We start from the raw sequence: 20707 nt of genomic DNA, 5'->3' as shown, positions 1-20707 counted from the left end.
TATACATATTATACACTTCCTGTATACATATTATACACTTCCTGTATACATATTATACACTTCCTGCATACATATGTATACACTTCAAGTATACATATTATACACTTCCTGTATACATATTATACACATCCTGTATACATATTATACACTTCTAAAACATTGAAGTTCTGGGCACTTGCCATCAGTGAACACTTTACATGTCAGAAGAAAGTTGCCTTAAAGTTTCCATTTAAATATTGTAATGTTATATTGTGTCCAGCCATGAGAGTTCTTATTGAAATCCCAAATTAAAGAAACCTTCAAATAAATCCTTCACTGGTAATGATCTCGCATATTTCTTCCGTTTTTTTAATTCGACATTAATTCCCAAATTTAAACATTTATTTAAACATTGAATATCACATGTACTTCACATATAGCACTGATTCATTTTCCCCATATGGGACGAACCTTTTTCTGGTGAGACTACCTTCCTTTCAGAGGTCCAGTCCACACAGATAATAATATTTTAAATAAGGAGTTAAAATGTCCATTTTTGGATGTGGACCAATGAACTCTCACTAAATTTACTACATTTTATTTCGAAACTAATCGTCATGCCAAATATTTTCAGATAGACAGTTTAAACATTAATATTAAATACGAGGGAAAGTTCCTTGACCTATACATACCTACATTAATCACATACAGCACATAGTCAAAAAGTCTCTCAAACTGTTGGTATTTTATACAAAATCAGATACAGTATTATGTTCCCGTTTCTGCTGCTTCTACACTCTACTACTCACTAATCTGTCCGTATCTAACTTGGGGACCTGTGTATGACGTGCCACCACTATAAACTACCTGGAGCCCATCATCATCACACACACACAATTAGCTATCACAACTAAACAAACTCTATCTTGAGGCAACACAATATGAGAGAATGGTCTATATCTCTCAAGTCTAGAGAGAAGTTTGTCATGTTTGATCAGTGGGCTCTGGCCAGCCCACAGATCAAAACAATATAGTGATCATACGAAGGACACCGCGTGTCCACTGAGACATTATATTAGTTGAGGCAGTCGATTAAAGCAGCGTCTGGGATGCTCTCGGACGTAGGTTCGAATCCTCGTCACGGCCCTTGTGGATTTGTTCATTAGAGAGCGCTGTACGAGTACGATAAACTGCACGTACAGCAAGGAACATATAGCAAACATCACTTTTTTCCCCATCTGATGTGGAAAGGGCGAGGATGAAGAGGCGGTGATGTTATCCGCTGATGGCTTCAGGTCTTGGGCTGGGGGAGCTTCCAGAGGAGCAGAGCGCCGTCCCTGCCCACAGAGGCCAGTATGTTGCCGGCGGGAGAGAGGCAGACCCTGGTGATGGCGCCGCTGTGGCCGCGACCTTCATGGGTGACTCGCCCTTTCTTCCAGTCCCACACCTGCACCAACATCCCAGTATTAATACAACAAGCAATAATAGCTTTTTAGAGTGAAAGTCTTTTTTAAACAGGACGATGGAATTGTACCAGTCTTGGGTCATCCCATGTGCACCACTGGACCGTGTTATTAAAATAATTTTTAGTGTTGTGATGCTATGATGTGATGTGTTGCATTGTGGTGAGTTGAGGTGTATGTTGTGTTGATGTTGTCATGTGATGTTTGTTGTATCATTTGAAAATGACTGCATTTTTCACAAGCTCATATAATGCTTCCTATTATATGTACTTAGATGTTATCTTATCTTGAGGTTATCTTGAGATTATTTCGGGGCTTAGCGTCCCCGCGGCCCGGTCCTCGACCAGGCCTCCTGTTTGTTACACACACCCATGAAGCAGCCCGTAGCAGCTGTTTAACTCCCAGGTACCTATTTACTGCTAGGTGAACAGGGGCCTCAGAGTGAAAGAAACTGTGCTCATTTGTTTCCGGCTCCACCGGGGATCGAACCCGGAACCTGAGGACTACGAATCCCGAGCGCTGTCCACTCAGCTATCAGAGCCCCTGTTTCGTTGACCAAACCACACACTAGAAGATGAAGGGACGACGACGTTTCGAACCCCTGTTTAGGTTCAAGTACAGTACGGTGGGAAGGGATTTACCCCAGTGATAGTTGCTCTTCGCCTGCCCTCAGCTGGGTGATGTGGTCTGCTCCGGTGATGTCCAGGTAAGCCCCGGGGGAAGTAGTCTGAGGCTCCGTCATGTCCACTGTGGCCTCTTGGCGCCAGCTTGACTGACTTTAGCCGTGTTGGTTCAAGCCGTGAGAAGCTTGAATCTGAAGAGATGGGTAGGCGCCAGTGTACCGTCTGACGGCTCGGAGAGACGCTGGGCAGAATCGGGAGCTTCTGTCTGCTTAATGTGGTATCAGCACGACCTCTCGTCTCCCACATCCCAGCGACCCTTCACGCTGAGGCGTTCACCAGGTCTGACTTTTTCGAGTCGAAGTTTGTGTGTTTCGAGTCCCTGGCTTCTGAATTTATCTGAGGGCCACTAATACCCTAGTGGCCTCGATAAGGATAGGAAGCTAGCGGCTTGTCAAAGGTCCCCCCCCCCTCCCATTTACCCCTGATGATTTTTTCCAGATGGATTTTAACATGTAACTGTTTTGGCATTTGCGGCGTCGGCGGGTAGGCAGTTCCATGGGTTTATATCCCTGTGGGTGATAAAGCAGCTCCTGTTCTCAGTCCTACATTGTTGCTTGTTGAGCTTGAAACTGTTGCTATTAGTTTGTGTTACATCTGACTTTTTGAAGAAATTGTCAAGATCAACATTCTCCAATTTGTTAAATATTTTAAAGGTTTCGATGAGATCCGCCCTGTCATGCCCGGCTTGCAGTGTTGGTAGCCCTGTGGCCCTCAACCCTTCCTGGCACGAGAGATGACATGGCTTTGGAATGATATTTGTTGCCCGGTGTTGCACTTTCTCCAGAGCAGTCTGATACCATACTACTTGTGAAGGAGGAAATGTATATGTTTACCTCTCAGAATGTTTGGTAATATGTTTATTGTTTGTGATGTGTGTCTATGTATATATTAACACGTTGTACTGAATGGGGTGAGAATAGCTTGAGCTATCTCATCCCTTTGTGTGTATTTTACCTCAATAAACTTATTTCAATTTCAATTTCCAGAGCAGCTGTGTTCTTCTGACGATGAGGTCTCCATGCTTGTATTCAGTACTCCAGGCGGGGGGCACCAAAGATTTATACAGTTGAATCACCACCAACTTTTCCTTAGTCAAAGGTAAGTTTGATTATTTCAAGGGTTTGGTTAGTTTCTTTTACTGCTGCTTCTGTCTCGTAGCAGAACTGTAAACAAATATGGCGCCGCCCCTGGCTCTCTGTGTTGGTTGATCGAAACTATGGGACAATATTATGCTTATGGAGGACCAGATGGAACGGCGCAGATGGACCGAAGAAGTTTTATGGTGACGTTTCCGAGATGGATAAGTAGATTGGCCACCCAAGGAGCCAAGGTCAATGAGTGATGGCGAAATAGAAGGCCCGTGAGCCCCATTTGTATCTTGGGGTACAAATGTTGGGGAGTGTCTGGCCTCTCTGGGTCCGAACGGGCCGAATCAGCCCTGTTGCGTTTCCATTAGAAGGGGGTTCTTCTGAATCGTGTTTCCCTCGTGTATCTATCGAACGCTTTACACCTGCGGTCACAGGAGCGCCGCCCTTAATAGTGCTTATGAGAGACGTCTTGATTTCGGCCATAGTCAAGGGGTGTTTGTAGTTCTGTTTGAGTGTTTAGGTTGTCCAAGTGAATGATTTTGTCGAGTGATATGTCGTCGGGTTTGGCGCATCCATATGTCACCTGCTTGTATGTTGGGAGGTGGTGAGTGTTGTGGTGTGTGGTGATGTTGGGAGGTGGTGAGGGTGCTCTTCGCAAGTGTAGAGGCGTCACCAGACATGTTAGACAGTTTGGCAATGTGAGGAGAAGCTTTAATATAATCCGTTGACAGCAGATCGTCATCGACAGAGACCCAGAGACGTTTCAAGATGTTACTTGATCAGAGACCACATTCATTCCAAACTTCTGCCACCTACGGGTTACTCATGCCCGTGCCACCTCCTGTGGTGGCTTAATCCTCATCAATCACTCAATTGATCGATTGTAATCAGAGTCTAACTGAAATAGTGTTAAGTGTCCGACACTCTAGAGATACCGCGGATCTTCAACACCATTGACAAGTCAAGACGCTGCAGCCGCGCTACGGAGCAGACAGCCAGATTCAAGCCGCATTCGAGCTTCCAGCTCTCTTCCCGCATTCCAGCTCTTCGACCCCGCCCGCTTTCGGAGCTGCATGTTTCTCCACTCCAATCTTATGCTCTCATCCAACATCCGAGCTCTCTGCCCCCCGCCTTACTCATGCTCCAGGCCTCGGCTCAGCTATCGCGACACGACATTGCATCTCCAACAACCGACTGCTGTAACCAAAACTATATTAATTATATATATATATATATATAACCCACTAAACTCTTATGAGTCTAAACACCGAAACATGTATATGTAAACATATGCTATACTATTTTCAGAGTCATTTCAAGGGGAAGATGTTGATATTGTCTAGACTTGCGAGAAAGACATGGAACCTATCTGACTACGTACTTGTTCCCGTTGTGTGGTTGGTAAGGGAGTGGTAGCGTCAGGGGTAACTTTGTGTTTGGTGTGGGTGGAAGTTGAGGATGGCAGTGTGGGAGGAGCAAGCAGCATGCGGAGTTTGTTATAGTATGGGGTTAGTTGTGAGCGTCTTGCACGTTTTCTGTGGTGGCTGGAGAGGCGCTGGCTATTGGTTCAGGGGAGACTATAAACAATGGATCGTTACGAAAAATGTGAATTTGCGGAGAAATGTACACTAAGGGATAAGTTGTGATTGGTCCTAAGAATGACGGTGGAATGGTGATGGCTGGAAGTGCAATGTGAAAAAGGATGATTGGGGAACATATCTGCTGATACACGTCTGTTACCTTGCCCCATAGTTATGTCTACCTGAATGCATTTTGATTTGGAAAAAGATGTTCTGATTTGGATTGAGAGAGTTGCCTGAGGGCCACTAACACTAGTGACCTCTACGAGGACAGTAAACCGGCGGCTTGTCGAAGGTCCCCCTATTGGTCTTGATAATCTCTTCCAGTTGTACTTTATAATTTAACAGTTTTGGCATTTACAGCTTGGGCGAGTAGCCTGTCCATGGGTTAATAATCTTGTGGGTGAAAAAGCATCTCGTGTTCTCAGTCCTTCATTGTGGCTTGTTGAACATAAAACAGTTGTTCCTTGTTTGTGTTCCATCGGAACTTTTGAAGTAATTTTTCCTCCAAATTGTTAAGTATTTTAAAAATTTCGATGAGATCTGCCATGTCCCTCCGAGAGAATTAATTATTATTATATTTTATTCATAAATATGCATATGAAGATAATAACAGGTGCATGTGAAGGCACAGAGGTTGTATATTAATTAAAGCCAAAGAGGAAGAACGGCCTATTGACATAGCTTTGACATTCGCAGGACATTCGCAGGCATCCTACTAACATTCGTTTCTGCCCGAAACGCTGCGCGTACTAGTGGCTTTACAAGAGTGTAAATACTGTACTATGCTATGTATTCTCACAAACCCAATGTACCTTCTTGTATATAAATAAATAAATAAATAAGTAAGCTGGAGTGCATGGGGGGAGTTGTGTAAAACCCTGGTTTGTGCCTCGGAGAGGCTGCAGGATCCAGTAAGTTCAGTAGAACTTCGGTTTCAACTCCTTTTCATGTCGTAACTCAGTCGATTAAGGCAGCGTCTGGGATGCTCTCAGACGCAGGTTCGAATCCTCGTCACGGCCCTTGTGGATTTGTTCAAAGCCACTAATTCGCAAAGCGTTTCGGCCAAAACAGAATAATAGTTAAAACATAAATATCAAAGATATAATGGCTATTCCACTACCTTCATGCTAAATGAAGCAGGCTAACACATGTGGGATGTTTAAGACATTTAGTAAAGCTAAACAATATAATGTTGATACTTAATAATGCCAGGCAAAGACTAACTACTACACTGAAGAAGCTGTAGTTTTAACAACAGTACAGATGTTTATTTATTTATTTATTTATATACAAGAAGGTACATTGGGTTTGTGAGAATACATAGCATGGTACAGTAATTGCACTCTTGTAAAGCCACTAGTACACGCAGCGTTTCGGGCAGGTCCTTAATCTAACAGATAATTTTAAGTAGGTAAATTCTATCAGAATTAATAAAATGATAACAAATACATTGCAAGAAAAAATGCATTGCAATGTAGTATTTAATATTTGTAATAACATCAAAAATATACAATGGTGCATTTTTGGTGAAGCCTCTAGATCGCTAAGCGTTTCGGTGACGACATAAAACAAATTAACAAGTATTTTTAAAGGTTTAATGGGATAAATCCTTGATAATAAACAGGAAGCAAGCCAACATACGCGACGAAAACAAATTTAGCAAATGATATACAATAGTTACGTGACAATGATGAAGGCATAGGACTCCATTTTTAGTATACACAATTAATGATATACAATAGTTACGTGACAGTGATGAAGGCGTAGGACTCCATTTTTAGTATACACAATTAATGATATACAATAGTTACGTGACAGTGATGAAGGCGTAGGACTCCATTTTTAGTATACAAAATTTACAATAACGGCAAAACACAAAAAATATATTTTTTGGGATGGCGAAATATGAGTGAAGTTTCTTACATGGTCTTGAGCTGATTTTTCTTGATTACTCTCTTAAACAAGCTGGGAAGGAGGGAGGGAATTATCAGAAAAAGCACCAAGTGATTACGATTATATAGCACTTGGAAGGGGTCAGGATAAGAAGGATTTAGGATGGGACGGGAGGACTTCTTGAGGTTATCTTGAGATGATTTCGGGGCTTTTTAGTGTCCCCGCGGCCCGGTCCTCGACCAGGCCTCCACCCCCAGGAAGCAGCCCGTGACAGCTGACTAACACCCAGGTACCTATTTTACTGCTAGGTAACAGGGGCATAGGGTGAAAGAAACTCTACCCATTGTTTCTCGCCGGCGCCTGGGATCGAACCCAGGACCACAGGATCACAAATCCAGCGTGCTGTCCGCTCGGCCGACCGGCTCCCCCAAAGATGCTGGAAGATGTTACACCTTTTAATCACACCTGCGAGGTCATTCCACAATTTGGAACCCTTGAGTTGAATAGCTTTGATTGAGTCTTACTCTAAGTATATAAAAAAAAATATAATGATAGAAAAATATATGATCTGCCCGAAATGCTATGCGTGTTAATGGCTTTGAAAAAATGTAAAAATGTCAATCTTATGTAATCTCACAAATCCATTTACCTTTTTGTGAAAAAAAACAATAGAATTATTAATATATTTGTTTCTCGTGTGGTAGTCATGGGTTCTGTTTCAGCTCTCTAAAAGGAAGCGCTTAAGATCGGGATTAGTAATGAAGTTCAAAGCTTACAGATATAGAGTGCACTTGAGAGTACGTAAAGTCACTTGATATTTAACACTTCCAAAGATTTCATTAAGGGTGTCGAGATCTGCCTGGAACTAGAGTTTGGAATTGTTCTAATTGCTGATTTATGTTATGGCCGAAGGTAATTTAGTGTTGTAGGTCCCCAGACACAGATACCATAGGTGGAATCTAGATAGATGAACAATTTGCATCACAGAAGAACAATATATATTTTATGTGACAATAGTGTGGTGTGGCGCGGGTTTGATTCCCGCACGAGGCAGAAACAAATGGGCAAAGTTTCTTTCACCCTGAATGCCCCTGTTACCTAGCAGTAAATAGGTACCTGGGTGTTAGTCAGCTGTCACGGGCTGCTTCCTGGGGGTGGAGGCCTGGTCGAGGACCGGGCCGCGGGGACACTAAAGCCCCGAAATCATCTCAAGATAACCTCAAGATAGTCATCTAGTTTGTTATCATTGTGAACACAAAGGAATTTCCCCATCTACTCTGCTCTTATTTTGGGTCTTGTTAATTCATACATTTATTTAATTGGTGGACTTGTTACCAAAACAATATGTGAAACGCTTGATCAATGTTAAGGGGAAGTTTGTAGTTATCTTGAGATGATTTCGGGGCTTTTTAGTGTCCCCGCGGCCCGGTCCTCGACCAGGCCTACACCCCCAGGAAGCAGCCCGTGACAGCTGACTAACACCCAGGTACCTATTTACTGCTAGGTAACAGGAGCATAGGGTGAAAGAAACTCTGCCCATTGTTTCTCGCCGGCGCCTGGGATCGAACCCAGGACCATAGGATCACAAGTCCCGCGTGCTGTCCGCTCGGCCGAACGGCTCCCTTGAAGTCAGCCGCAAATTGACATATATAATATATATTTTTTAGTTCAGTATTCACTACGTCAATAAGAATAAGTGGGTTAGCATGGGAGAAATTGAAGGTTGTGTCATCATTTAATATTTTTGGCTTCAAGTGTTGAGAAACATTAAGAATATAATTGAGGTAAATGAGAAAGAGGAGCGGACCAAGTATTCTACCCTGCGGAACGCCAGAGTTAACAAGCACAGTTAGCATCCTTCACAGAAACATATACTCGATATACTCGTGTATATCACTGCGGTAAGATGACAAGTATGAGGGCGTGACCTCTGACCACATACTGTTGTAGTTCGAGATGAAGGTTATTGTGCTTAACGGTGTCAAAAGCCTCACCCAGATCAACAAATACACATGTAAATGGGGTTACCTATCACGGTGTATGATGTAAATTGTTTAGGGCCTACTGAGGGCCAGTACTTGAACCAACGAGGCTATATAAGACGTTATTTATACATTAAGCTTTATCTTAGTTATTAAGATTGTAAATTGGCTAAATGAATTTTGATTTATGAGCCCTTTAATTGTGACTAATCTTTTTCACTACCGCCCACGTAATGGGTATAGGGTCCACTACCGCCCACGGAATGGGTATGGGGTCAACTATCGCCCACGGAATGGGTATGGGGTCCAATACGCCCACGGAATGAGTATGGGGTTGACTACCGCCCACGGAATGGGTATGGGGTCAACTACCGCCCTCGAGATGAGTATGGGGTCCACTATACCACCCACGAGATGAGTATGGGGTGAATCATAGAAGAAGAAACAATCCCCCATGCAGAGTAATATTGGCCCTTCCCCATTTTAAATCATTCCCCCACTATGAACCATTTCAGTCATTGCTGCTTCTCTAACTGTATAGACAGGCACCGATAGCGCTCCTGCCACTTAGTGCTCAGGTCAGCACATATTATAATCCCAAAATATCACTGCATTTGACCCGGGTCAGCACGTCTCCTGACCTTGATGACGGCGTCCTCGCCAGCGGTGACCAAGATGGCGTCGTCGACGGTCGAGGCGACGGTGGTGACGGGGGTGGAGGAGGCCGGCAGGTCGGCCAGGAGGGCGCCATCCTGGTTCTCCCACACCAGGATGGAGCCATCACTGCCCACTGTCACAATCTCGCCGCTGCTCAGGAGGCTTCCACCCAGGAACACCGTATGGGCCGTCAGGCGGTAGATGCGAGCCAGCTCCCTGTAAGGTAGGGACAGTTGTACGTGTTACAGTGGTGGATACAGCTGCCTGTAACCCTGCTTTTGTGTTAAGTGTACATTTTACAGTGGTGATACATGTGTTAGAGTATTGTAGGCCTCCCAGAGAAGTGGGTGTGTGTTAACATAGTGGGATATGAGTACAAGGAACTGGCATATGAGGAGAAGGAGCAGGGGTATGATGACATGGAGTCACGATATGAGGGCAAGGCGTTGGAACAGGAGGACAAGGAGTTGGGATATGAGGACAAGTAACTGGGATGTGAGCACAAGGAGCTGGGATAAGAAGACAAGGAGCTGTGATATGAGGACAAGGAGCTGGGATATGAAGAAAAGAACCTGGGATATGAGGACAAAGAGGTGGGGTATGAGGAGAAGGAGCTGAAATATATGGACACGTAACTGAGATATGAGCACAAGGAGCTGGGATATGATAAGGAGCTGGGATATGAGGACAAGGAGCTGGGATATGAAGCCATGGAGCTAGGATACGATTTTTTTTTGCAGGGATATTCCTGCGCGGGCCCTAAGCCTCTGGCTGGCCCACTAAGTGTTGCTTGTTTCTGTTTTACTTGGGCGGAGTATGAGTATTTATGACTCGTATGGTCGCTTCAGTAAGATTTTGCCATATGTGTTTAACAACTTCTTCTGCTCTGTTGAATCTAAGTTGAAATCTTAATGGGTTTGTAACTGTGCACTGTGTTAGATAATGTTCCAGTGGTCTGTCGGGCATTTCTCCACAGTGTTGACATTTCCTCTCATCTTCCGGAACCTGTAAGCCTATTTCCCATGCACATGGGTATCCAAGCCTGATGCGATGTAAGTGTACTTCTGTTGTTCTACTGCTCCCTTTCATCAAACTAAGTGGTTCGTAGTTGGTAGAATTCTTGTACCAACCCGCAGATCCTGATGTTGCAACTGCTGTGTCGTGGTCACTGTACATCTTTTGCATTGCTCTGTTTCTAATTTCTTTCTTAATCTGTGATAGACTCTGTGGTATGTAAATGTCTGCATTTCTTCTCTTAGTTGCTAGGATACGATGACAAGGAGCTGGGATAAATTGACAAGGAGCTGGGATAAAAAAGACAAGGAGCTTGGATATGAGAAAAAGGAGCTAGTTAATGAGTTTCAATGGCAGTTCTCGAACCTATATGTATGATAACATGTTGTCGGTGTTCAGCAAGAGCATGTTCCAAAGCCTTCTGAATGGCTAGCATCTCTGTTTGTAAAGTCGAACACCCATTTGAGAGCCTCCAACTATTTACAGAGTTTCCTGCTTTAACTGCAGCTCCGGTTTCTTGTCCCTGCTGGTCTACTGATCCATCTGTGAAGTAAGTGAAGCTGTCAGACGCCAAGTTTGCTTCTATATGAATCTGTGCAATGTTACGTAGCAGACGAGGATTAGTCTGGTTCTTTTTTCCTTCAAGAACCATAATCTTAAAGCCTGCTGGAGGAGATTCCCAAGGGGCTTGCGTAACAAAGTCTGCAGGTATGTCGTCGACACCCCTCTCAGTGACTGTGTTAGCCATATCGAACGTATTGATGGTGTTTATCGCACAATGGGTCCACCTGTTGCAATTGGAGGCTCTTCTGTCCAGAGTTAGTGCTCCAGTGATTATATCTTTAATGGAACTGATTCTAGGTCTAGGCAATATCTTGGTCAGCATGCACGACAATGAGCTGGGGTAAGAGGACAATGAGCTGGGATATATGACCATGGGACTGAGATATGATGACAGGGAACTTGGACATGAGGACAAGAAGGTGGGATATAAGGACAAGGAGCTAAGATAAGAGGAAAAGGGCCTGGAATATGAGGCCATGGGACTGGGATATGAGGAGAAGGAGCCCAGATATAAGGACAAGGAGCTGGGATATGAGGACAAGGAACTGGAATATGAGGACAAGGAACTGGAATATGAGGACAAGGAACTGGAATATGAGGACAAGGAACTGGGATATGAGGACAAGGAACGGGAATATGAGGACAAGGAGCTGGGATAGGACGGAAGGAAGGCATAGTGCCCCACAACTTGGACCGCTGGGGATCGAACGGGGACCTGCAACAAAAGAGACTGTCGTACCATCGATCAGTACGAGTGGCAACTGGACCACTTTAACCACCTCGCTGACCCATTAGGGCAATACTCAACACCACCAAACACTTTCTTTCAATATTTAAAAAAAATCAGCAATACCCCTCACAAGGTTTATCTAGATATATATTAGTTAAAGTGTCCTTTATGTGAGGATTCGGTTATTATTTAACAAACTTTTTAATGTATTATAATTTGTCCATCGAACCTCCATGAACTTGTTGGTTTCCGCTAATGTGTACGAGTCCTTGTTGACAGTGTCGACCTTAAGGTAAACAATAACTAATTGTCGGTGTGATGTCATATTTGTAATTATTGTAACCACAATTTGTTACAATATTACAGGTTTGTACATATTAAAAATAAGTTATAGTGTAAAATGTAGGTAAATTAGGTGTAGGGACGAGCCTAGTGCAGCGGCTGGTACTCACGGGAGCCGCCAGAGGATGCAGGAGCCGTCACCGCTGCAGGAGAGGACGCGGGTCTCCGAGGGCGCCAGAGCCAAGTATGTCACCTCTCCGCGGTGCTCCTTCTGCGACGCCGTCATGCGCATCCCGGACCCCTCCGCCAGCCACACCCGCACCTGCCACCGACCAATCATTACCCTCGGCTGCGGTAGTAACCATTCTCATAGGCGTCATTCAAGTATGCCATTGTTTGTTTGCTTCAGAAAGCAGAAACCAGGAATTAGCCGCTATTAAAGTGTGTGAACATTTTTTGTGAGACCCGTTGATAGTGAGGACGGGCTGCCTGAGAGAGCTTTACTGATTAAGTAATGAATAATGAAGGTTTTAGTCCACCTCAAACACTCTAGTGGTGTTGACAGATTAAAATTGTGTGTGTACAGCCTCTTTCTACAAACTCTTAGTTCATAAAATTTACTCCCAGACTTAAATCCTTTTATTGAAATCTCTGCTTCATCCTGACCCCATTTCCACTACTCGCCATCAGCACCACAATCACCATCATATCCTCGTCATGATTGTGTGTGTTAGACTGGTGCTAGAGACTCACCCTTCCATCCTACGACTGGGTGGTAGTGGTGTTAGACTGGTGCTAGAGACTCACCCTTCCATCCTACGACTGGGTGGTAGTGGTGTTAGACTGGTGCTAGAGACTCACCCTTCCGTCACGTCCTCCAGAGACCAGGTGGCCACTGCTGAGGGCGGCGACGGAGTTGACGCCGGCATGGTGGGCGTCGTCCACCACCCACACCACACGCCCACTCTCCGCCCCCAGCCCACGCAGCCGCCCATCACTCCACCCTACAAAAACAGCTCTAGGTCACTCTCACTCTCGAGACACTGATGGAGTATTATCTTTGTATAAGAGTAAATACATGACTATACATGGAGAAGCACCCAGGAATACATCTTGGCATTCATGACTACATGAGATCTTCACAGCTTCGAATCCCACAATTATCTGCACACTAAACTGAACAAAAATGAACTAACATTTCAGTTAAAACAAAGAAACATTCAATACACATAGGATATATCTATTAAATTGTTTTGTTTCAAGTTAAATATAAGTTAATTTGGCTTAAAAGTTATATGTAGGTCATGGTGCGATTCGAAGGACCATAAAGGCTTCACATGGGCCTGCTCCTCTGTCCCCAAAACAACTTACCTAACCTTTCCTAGGTCACACTATACACAAAAGAACAATACATATTCAAAACAATATTGAGAAATGGACTATGCTTAGACATCATATAAAAGATTAATCCAGTCAGTTGATTGGCACACATATAAGTCAAATATTGACTTATTGACAAGTGACAATATTTACACTATTTCTTTCGGATACAGAATTGGGAAATGTATCTTGAGGACCATGTATCTCTAGGGAGCCGGTCGGCCGAGTGGACAGCACACTGGACTTGTGATCCTGTGGTCCTGGGTTCGATCCCAGGCGCCGGCGAAAAACAATGGGCAGAGTTTCTTTCACCCTATGCCCCTGTTACCTAGCAGTAAAATAGGTACCTGGGTGTTAGTCAGCTGTCACGGGCTGCTTCCTGGGGGTGGAGGCCTGGTCGAGGACCGGGCCGCGGGGACACTAAAGCCCCGAAATCATCTCAAGATAACCTCTACATAATTTCTAGATGCCATTCCATTCACTCTTCTAAAACACACATGCATGTATGTGTGCGTGCGTACACACACACACATACCCAACACCACACACCGGTTCATTGACGGGTGAGAGGCGGGACCAAAGAGCCAGAGCTCAACCCCCGCAAGAATAATTAGGTGAGTACACACACACACCCAACAACACACACACACACACACACACACACACACACACACACACACACACACACACACACACACACACACACACACGTGACGATGACGTGTCGCGTGACGGTACCTGTGACAATGACGTCAAGCGCGGGCGTGACGGAGCAGCAGCAGCAGACGAGGCCGGGCAGCTCCACCCTCAGCACCTCCTGCAGGGACCTGACGTTCCACACCCTCACGCCCCCGACGCCCCCACACACCACCAGCTCCCCCACGCCCCTGTGTGGGGCAACCAACCCAAACCTTAACTCACATCTCACTCGACATTCATGCAATAACAAGCTTACGAGCGAATTACAGCATGCCAGTTACATTAGAGAAAACCTGAATATCAGCATTAGACGTCGATGGTGTGATTATCATATGCTGTAACCTCTGGTAGTCCAGATGGTACAGCATATGCTTAATATCACATGGTGTACCAGTCTGTGAGCAACCCGTTCTCGCAAATTCGTAAAGTCAATATTGACTTATTAACTACGTGCATAGGTGATATACTAAACATAATAGATACCCTTAAAAAGATTCATAGAAAGCACCGACCTTACCTAACCTTGTTAGTATCTTAAGATAAGCATCTTATTGCTTCGTAATTACAATTATTACTTAACCTATACCTATTATAGGTTAGGTAATAATTGTAATTACGAAGCAATAAGATGCTTATCTTAACATACTAAGTAGGTTAGGTATGGTCGGTGTTTTCTATGAATCTTTTTAAGGGTATCTATTATGTTAAGTATGTCACCTATGCACATATTTAATAAGTCAATATTGACTTATTAAATTTGCGAGAACGGGTTGCTGTGAGATGCTAAGTTTACAAATACAGCTGTGAGATTGAGATGGGCAAAACATACAGCATAAAAGTACGATGATGAGGAGGCATTTGGTGTATAGCTGATGTGAACTGAGTATACACTGGTCACAGCCCCTTGTGTTGGTCCCTAATACAGTCTACAGCCCCTTGTGGTGGTCCCTAATACAGTCTACAGCCCCTTGTGTTGGTCCCTAATACAGTCTACAGCCCCTTGTAGTGGTCCCTAATACAGTCTACAGCCCCTTGTGGTGGTCCCTAATACAGTCTACAGCCCCTTGTGTTGGTCCCTAATACAGTCTACAGCCCCTTGTAGTGGTCCCTAATACAGTCTACAGCCCCTTGTGGTGGTCCCTAATACAGTCTACAGCCCCTTGTGGTGGTCCCTAATACAGTCTACAGCCCCTTGTGTTGGTCCCTAATACAGTCTACAGCCCCTTGTGTTGGTCCCTAATACAGTCTACAGCCCCTTGTGGTGGTCCCTAATACAGTCTACAGCCCCTTGTGGTGGTCCTTAATACAGTCTACAGCCCCTTGTGGTGGTCCCTAATACAGTCTACAGCCCCTTGTAGTGGTCCCTAATACAGTCTACAGCCCCTTGTGGTGGTCCCTAATACAGTCTACAGCCCCTTGTGGTGGTCCCTAATACAGTCTACAGCCTCTTGTGGTTGTCCCTAATACAGTCTACAGCCCCTTTAGTGGTCCCTAATACAGTCTACAGCCCCTTGTGGTGGTCCCTAATACAGTCTACAGCCCTTTGTGGTGGTCCCTAATACAGTCTACAGCCTCTTGTGGTGGTCCCTAATACAGTCTACAGCCCCTTGTGGTGGTCCCTAATACAGTCTACAACCCCTTGTAGTGGTCCCTAATACAGTCTACAGCCCTTTGTGGTGGTCCCTAATACAGTCTACAGCCTCTTGTGGTGGTCCCTAATACAGTCTACAGCCCCTTGTGGTGGTCCCTAATACAGTCTACAGCCTCTTGTGGTGGTCCCTAATACAGTCTACAGCCCCTTGTGGTGGTCCCTAATACAGTCTACAGCCTCTTGTGGTGGTCCCTAATACAGTCTACAGCCCTTTGTGGTGGTCCCTAATACAGTCTACAGCCCCTTGTGGTGGTCCCTAATACAGTCTACAGCCTCTTGCGGTTGTCCCTAATACAGTCTACAGTCTCTTGTGGTGGTCCCTAATACAGTCTACAGCCCCTTGTGGTGGTCCCTAATACAGTCTACAGCCTCTTGTGGTGGTCCCTAATACAGTCTACAGCCTCTTGTGGTGGTCCCTGGTACAGTCTACAGCATCGTACAAGGTCATTGTAACTGGTCTGTATTTAGATAACTATGTGTATTATAATAACCATGCGCCGTGACAGGAGGAATATGACACGGAAAGTCATGTTCCTTACCTTGGGAAAGTGAGGTCATAGATGGGCTCCGAGTGACAGGTGGAGAGGAGGGTGACCTCTGGCCGTCCGCTCCCCAGTCTTGCCAGCTCCTCCACCTTCGGCGAAGACTGAGACAATGGTCTGTTACTTCTGGCGTCGATCTGTTGGCTGCTCTGTGATTCCTCAGTGACACGTCTTCCCTTTGTGATAGCGTTTGTATTTTTCGTGGCTCCATTCGTCCTGTTCTCTGGCATGAATCTGGCAGCGGTGGGCTTGGCAGCGGTGGACTTAGGGCTTGGAATGGAGATAGCGGTTTTAGAAGGATGTGGGTTGGCAGAGGTTCTGGACGCACGCGGCTTGACGGGTGTGGTTGAGGGTAGAGGGAGCTGGAGTGTGAAGATCTCAGAGTTGACGGTGCCGACGACCACCTCCCGTCCCACCATGCTGACGGACGTCACCCCGGCGCCCACCTCCGCACACCACACCTGCCGCAGGGAAGATCCCAAGGTCATGCTCCGAGTTCTCGTAGTGTCACAGATGCGCAGAATAAAAAGGTGTATGAGGAAGATGGGCACAGTCAAGGACATATGCATAACGAACACAGCTCGTAAAACACAAGATGTAAATACACTAACCTGTAGGAGCCTGAGATGAAAATGTAAGAAATAATGACAAAATCCAAGACAATCCACACATCATTAACGATGATTTACAGGGAATATTTGCTTGAAAATATTGTTCATTGCATCTAGACAATTCATTAAACATAATATTGTATTTTCAGACAATTCATTAAACATAATATTGTATTTTCAGACAATTCATTAAACATAATATTGTATTTGAGACAATTCATTAAACATAATATTGTATTTTCAGACAATTCATTAAACATGATATTGTATTTTCAGACAATTCCACGAGTCTCGGACGGCGAACGAACCAATCTTTACCACTTACCTGACCAAAGAAAATTTGTCAATTGATACGGCTAAAAGTTTAGATAATAGATAACCAGAGTAAGCATGCAGTAGGTAATCAAAGATGGTAGAGAGAAGATAACCGAAACTGAGCAGACAGTAGATAATCAAGAGAGCAGTCAATAGATACCTAAAGAGAGCAGTCAGTAGATAACTAAAGTGGGCAGAAGCAGATGATCAAAAGAAATCAGACAGTAGATCAAATGAGAAAAGACAGTAGATGATACAAAGAGACCAGACAGGAGATAATCAAAAGATAGCAGAAAGTAGATGATCAACAGTGAAGGGAAGGGAACTATCAAGGAGAAAGCACCAAGTCATGACGACTGTATATCACTGGGAAGGATAAGGATTTGGGATGGGACGGGGGGGAAAGGAATGGTGTCCAACCACTTGGACGGTCGAGGGATTGAACACCGACCTGCATGAAATGAGACTGTCGATCTACCGTCCAGCCCAAAACTAGGAGACAGAGCAGAGATAGCCAAGCAAGAGCAGACAGCAAGCAAGACGGGACAAGAGCAGCGGCCGGCTCCTGTCCCCAGGAGGTGTGGCCCGTGTACCTGCACCTCACCTGGGCGAGCAAGGGTCTGGTGGGGTCCTTAGGGTGGGTGTACTTGACGGAGCCGTGGGCCCGAGGGGGCCCTGAACACCCTGGCCGCCCGCCCGCCCTCTCGTCCGGGACCTGACGGTAGGCTCGGAGGGCCCCTCCCAGGTCTCCCACCAGCAGGTCGCCCCCAGGCAGCACCAGCAGCGTCTGGATACCTGAGAGAGCGGAGCATAGGTCCCTCCTCAGAACTAGTTCATGGTTATTGAAAGAAACTCTTCTACTGGTTTGACTTCTGTATAAATATTGAAGACTATTACTGAAGTTTAATGGAAAGGAATAATGGTGGAATTGAATACTTGGACAATACTTTCACACTATCTGGACAATACTTTCACACTATCTGGACAATACTTTCACACTATCTGGACAATACCTTCACACCATCTGGACAATACGTCGTGGAGCGCCTGGGGCTGGCCCTGTCACTCACCTGGCGTGGAGGCGCGGGAGAAGGTGGGCGCTCCTGAGGTGGGCGTGGGTCTGGGCGCCATCACAGACACGAGCACCGCCGCCCACGAGGCTACCAGAGCGAACAAGGCCATGACGACCACCATCACCGTGGGGCACCAGGGAAAGGCGGGCCAGGTGGACACCAGGGGAAGGCGGGCCAGGTGGACACCAGGGGAAGGCGGGCCAGGTGGACACCAGGGGAAGACAGACAACAATATTACACAGTGAACATTATAAGAATTCCGGAATGTGTAAATACCAATGGCCAGCGGCAAAAATGGATCTCGCACGGAGAACGGCAAGCAACAGAAAATGATTGCACTTCTGTGGAGTATATTATCAGTGCTCAGACACTCGTATTACAGTTCGATGCCACTTCGCAGTCTGCCCCACTTTGCCCCTGTGCCACCCAAGGCCCACGGGGACTAGCAGAGTCCCCCGAGGTCTGGCGAAGACACTGTCCTCGGAGGGTGGAAGAGAGGAGCTTACTAGCAGAGTACCAATCCGGCACCACACAGGGCGACGGCCTCACTTCTATAAAGGGGGTAAACAGCTCCTCGTCCAGTGCTGCTATTGAGATCTTACATCTCCAACACTCGCTGCTCCCAGGAACACCCGTCAGTATACCCAGGGAGACTGGTGTACCCTCCTAGCCGCCTCCGAGTATACTCTTGTAACACGGTCAGACTTGAGTCATCAGCAACACCACCATATTCTTAACGTAACGAAGCAGTTACGCAAATACTTACGAACGTGTACATTTTTCCTCAATCTTTGACGGATTTAGTTACATTTATTAAACAGTTTACAAGCATGAAAACTTGCCAATCAACTGTTGTTATTGTTATAAACAGCCTCCTGGTGCTTCGGAGCTCATTAACTCTTTAATAATTGTAAACAAACCCGCAAAAATTGAGAAAAGATGTACAGATTCGTAAGTGCTTGCGTAAGTGCTTCGTGAATCTGGTCCCCCTGATTAACATCAGATTGGAGGTTTGCTGTCTATGAAAATCAAAGTTTACTACTGTAGTTTGTATCCTAGTCTAAGCCCGACATGAAGATGAGAACAAGTTCTGGAGTACCCAGAGCCTCCCAGTACCCCGGGGGTCTGAGCTTATCACGGTGGATCATCCGGATTTTACTTTGTTGACTATTACACACTGGGTTCTCGTAGTTAGGAAATTAAAGATCCATCTTCCTACTTTGCCACAAATTCTTTTTGTGTTCAGTAACGCCATGGTGACAAATCGAAAGATTTCGCCAAATCTGTGAATATTATATCCACGTTTTTTCTTTGTTGTCGCCGGAGGCGGCTAGTTTATTGTGCACCCCATACTCATTCTGTGAGCGGTAGCGCAAAAGCATTACAGAGGGCACAAAAGGTCTTTATCAGACCTCATCTAAGATTATTACATAAACAATTTCATCAGTCATTCACACCTTATAGTTACATGTCAGCTAGTTACAGAGAAAGTGCTATTTCAAGAGCTATATATTTACAGTAAGTCATTATACATTAATGGTAGGTCTTATCGCTAATACATAATAGTTTGACCAATGGAGATAGTCATAGGGGAGCTTCTGTTTATTATTAGTCCTCACAATACACTACTTGTTTCTTCATCTCATATGTCGTTTATCTACTGGAAGCGAAATGTGGGTACAGTGCAAGGATTTCAGGTAATTTATCCATGGTAATAAGATAGGTTGTCATATCATACAGAGTGAGATTAGATTTATATCTAAATGGCTCAATTTTACTACAATCCAAGATATAGTGTTCGAGTGTGTGTCCCTGTCTTTGTCCACACACTTTACACTTTACTTCATCTAGATCCCTATACAAGCCGAACTGCCAGAGATACTTGTAGCCAAGTCTTATACGAGCTGTGACAACATCTGTTAGTCTACTGACTTTGTTACTTGCCCCATACACATGTTTTACTTCACACATTTCATTGTGATGAACAATGGACCTGCTAGTTCCAGTTTGCACTGTTCTACTTTCTTCAAATCCATCCAGGAGTTCTCGTCTAATGCCACTTTTAAGGGACCTATTTGATAACTCAAGATTCCGTTCAATACTGTCTTTATTTACTGCAGCCTTAACAAGGGCGTCAACTTTGTCATGTTCCTGTAGGCCAATGTGAGAAGGAATCCACAACATTTTTATATTTACTCTCTTGCTAAATATTCTTATATATCTACGTCTAGCTTCCAAGATAAGCACGTTATTACTTGATTGCAAACTGTTTATTGCTCGTAGTGAGGAAAGGGAGTCAGAAATAATTAAGCTGTCTACTTCAGTGTTGTCAATAATTTCGAGTGCTACCAGTATTGCTATCAACTCGGCTTGCATTGTGGTCGCCCAGTTACTAATTCTTATATTCCTTTGAATTGTGCTGCCATCGGGCTGATGAGCAATAACAGCACTTCCTGCCCTCCCTGTAGCTGTATTGAGTGACCCGTCAGTGTATATGGTCTGTTTTTTCTTTCTTCCA

General features: G+C 44.9%; 1 protein-coding gene across 1 annotated transcript; it reads right to left on the bottom strand.

Annotated features, from left to right (window-relative positions):
- Positions 1-561: 561 nt before the first annotated feature.
- Positions 562-18953, bottom strand: LOC123760211 (cilia- and flagella-associated protein 52-like). Its single transcript, XM_069325463.1, has 8 exons — positions 18187-18953; positions 17721-17911; positions 16188-16651; positions 14037-14185; positions 12780-12922; positions 12089-12240; positions 9313-9544; positions 562-1426 (listed from the first exon to the last, which is right to left on the bottom strand). Exons 1-8 carry the CDS (start codon positions 18308-18310, stop codon positions 1271-1273), a joined length of 1611 nt encoding a protein of 536 aa, XP_069181564.1. The 5' UTR covers positions 18311-18953; the 3' UTR covers positions 562-1270.
- Between the last annotated feature and the right edge of the window lie 1754 nt (positions 18954-20707).

Source organism: Procambarus clarkii, chromosome 16 (assembly GCF_040958095.1).
Source record: "Procambarus clarkii isolate CNS0578487 chromosome 16, FALCON_Pclarkii_2.0, whole genome shotgun sequence".
Classification (NCBI taxonomy): domain Eukaryota; kingdom Metazoa; phylum Arthropoda; class Malacostraca; order Decapoda; family Cambaridae; genus Procambarus; species Procambarus clarkii.
The sequence above is the reverse complement of the archived record's forward strand: the minus strand, read 5'-3'. Positions and strand labels throughout refer to the sequence as shown.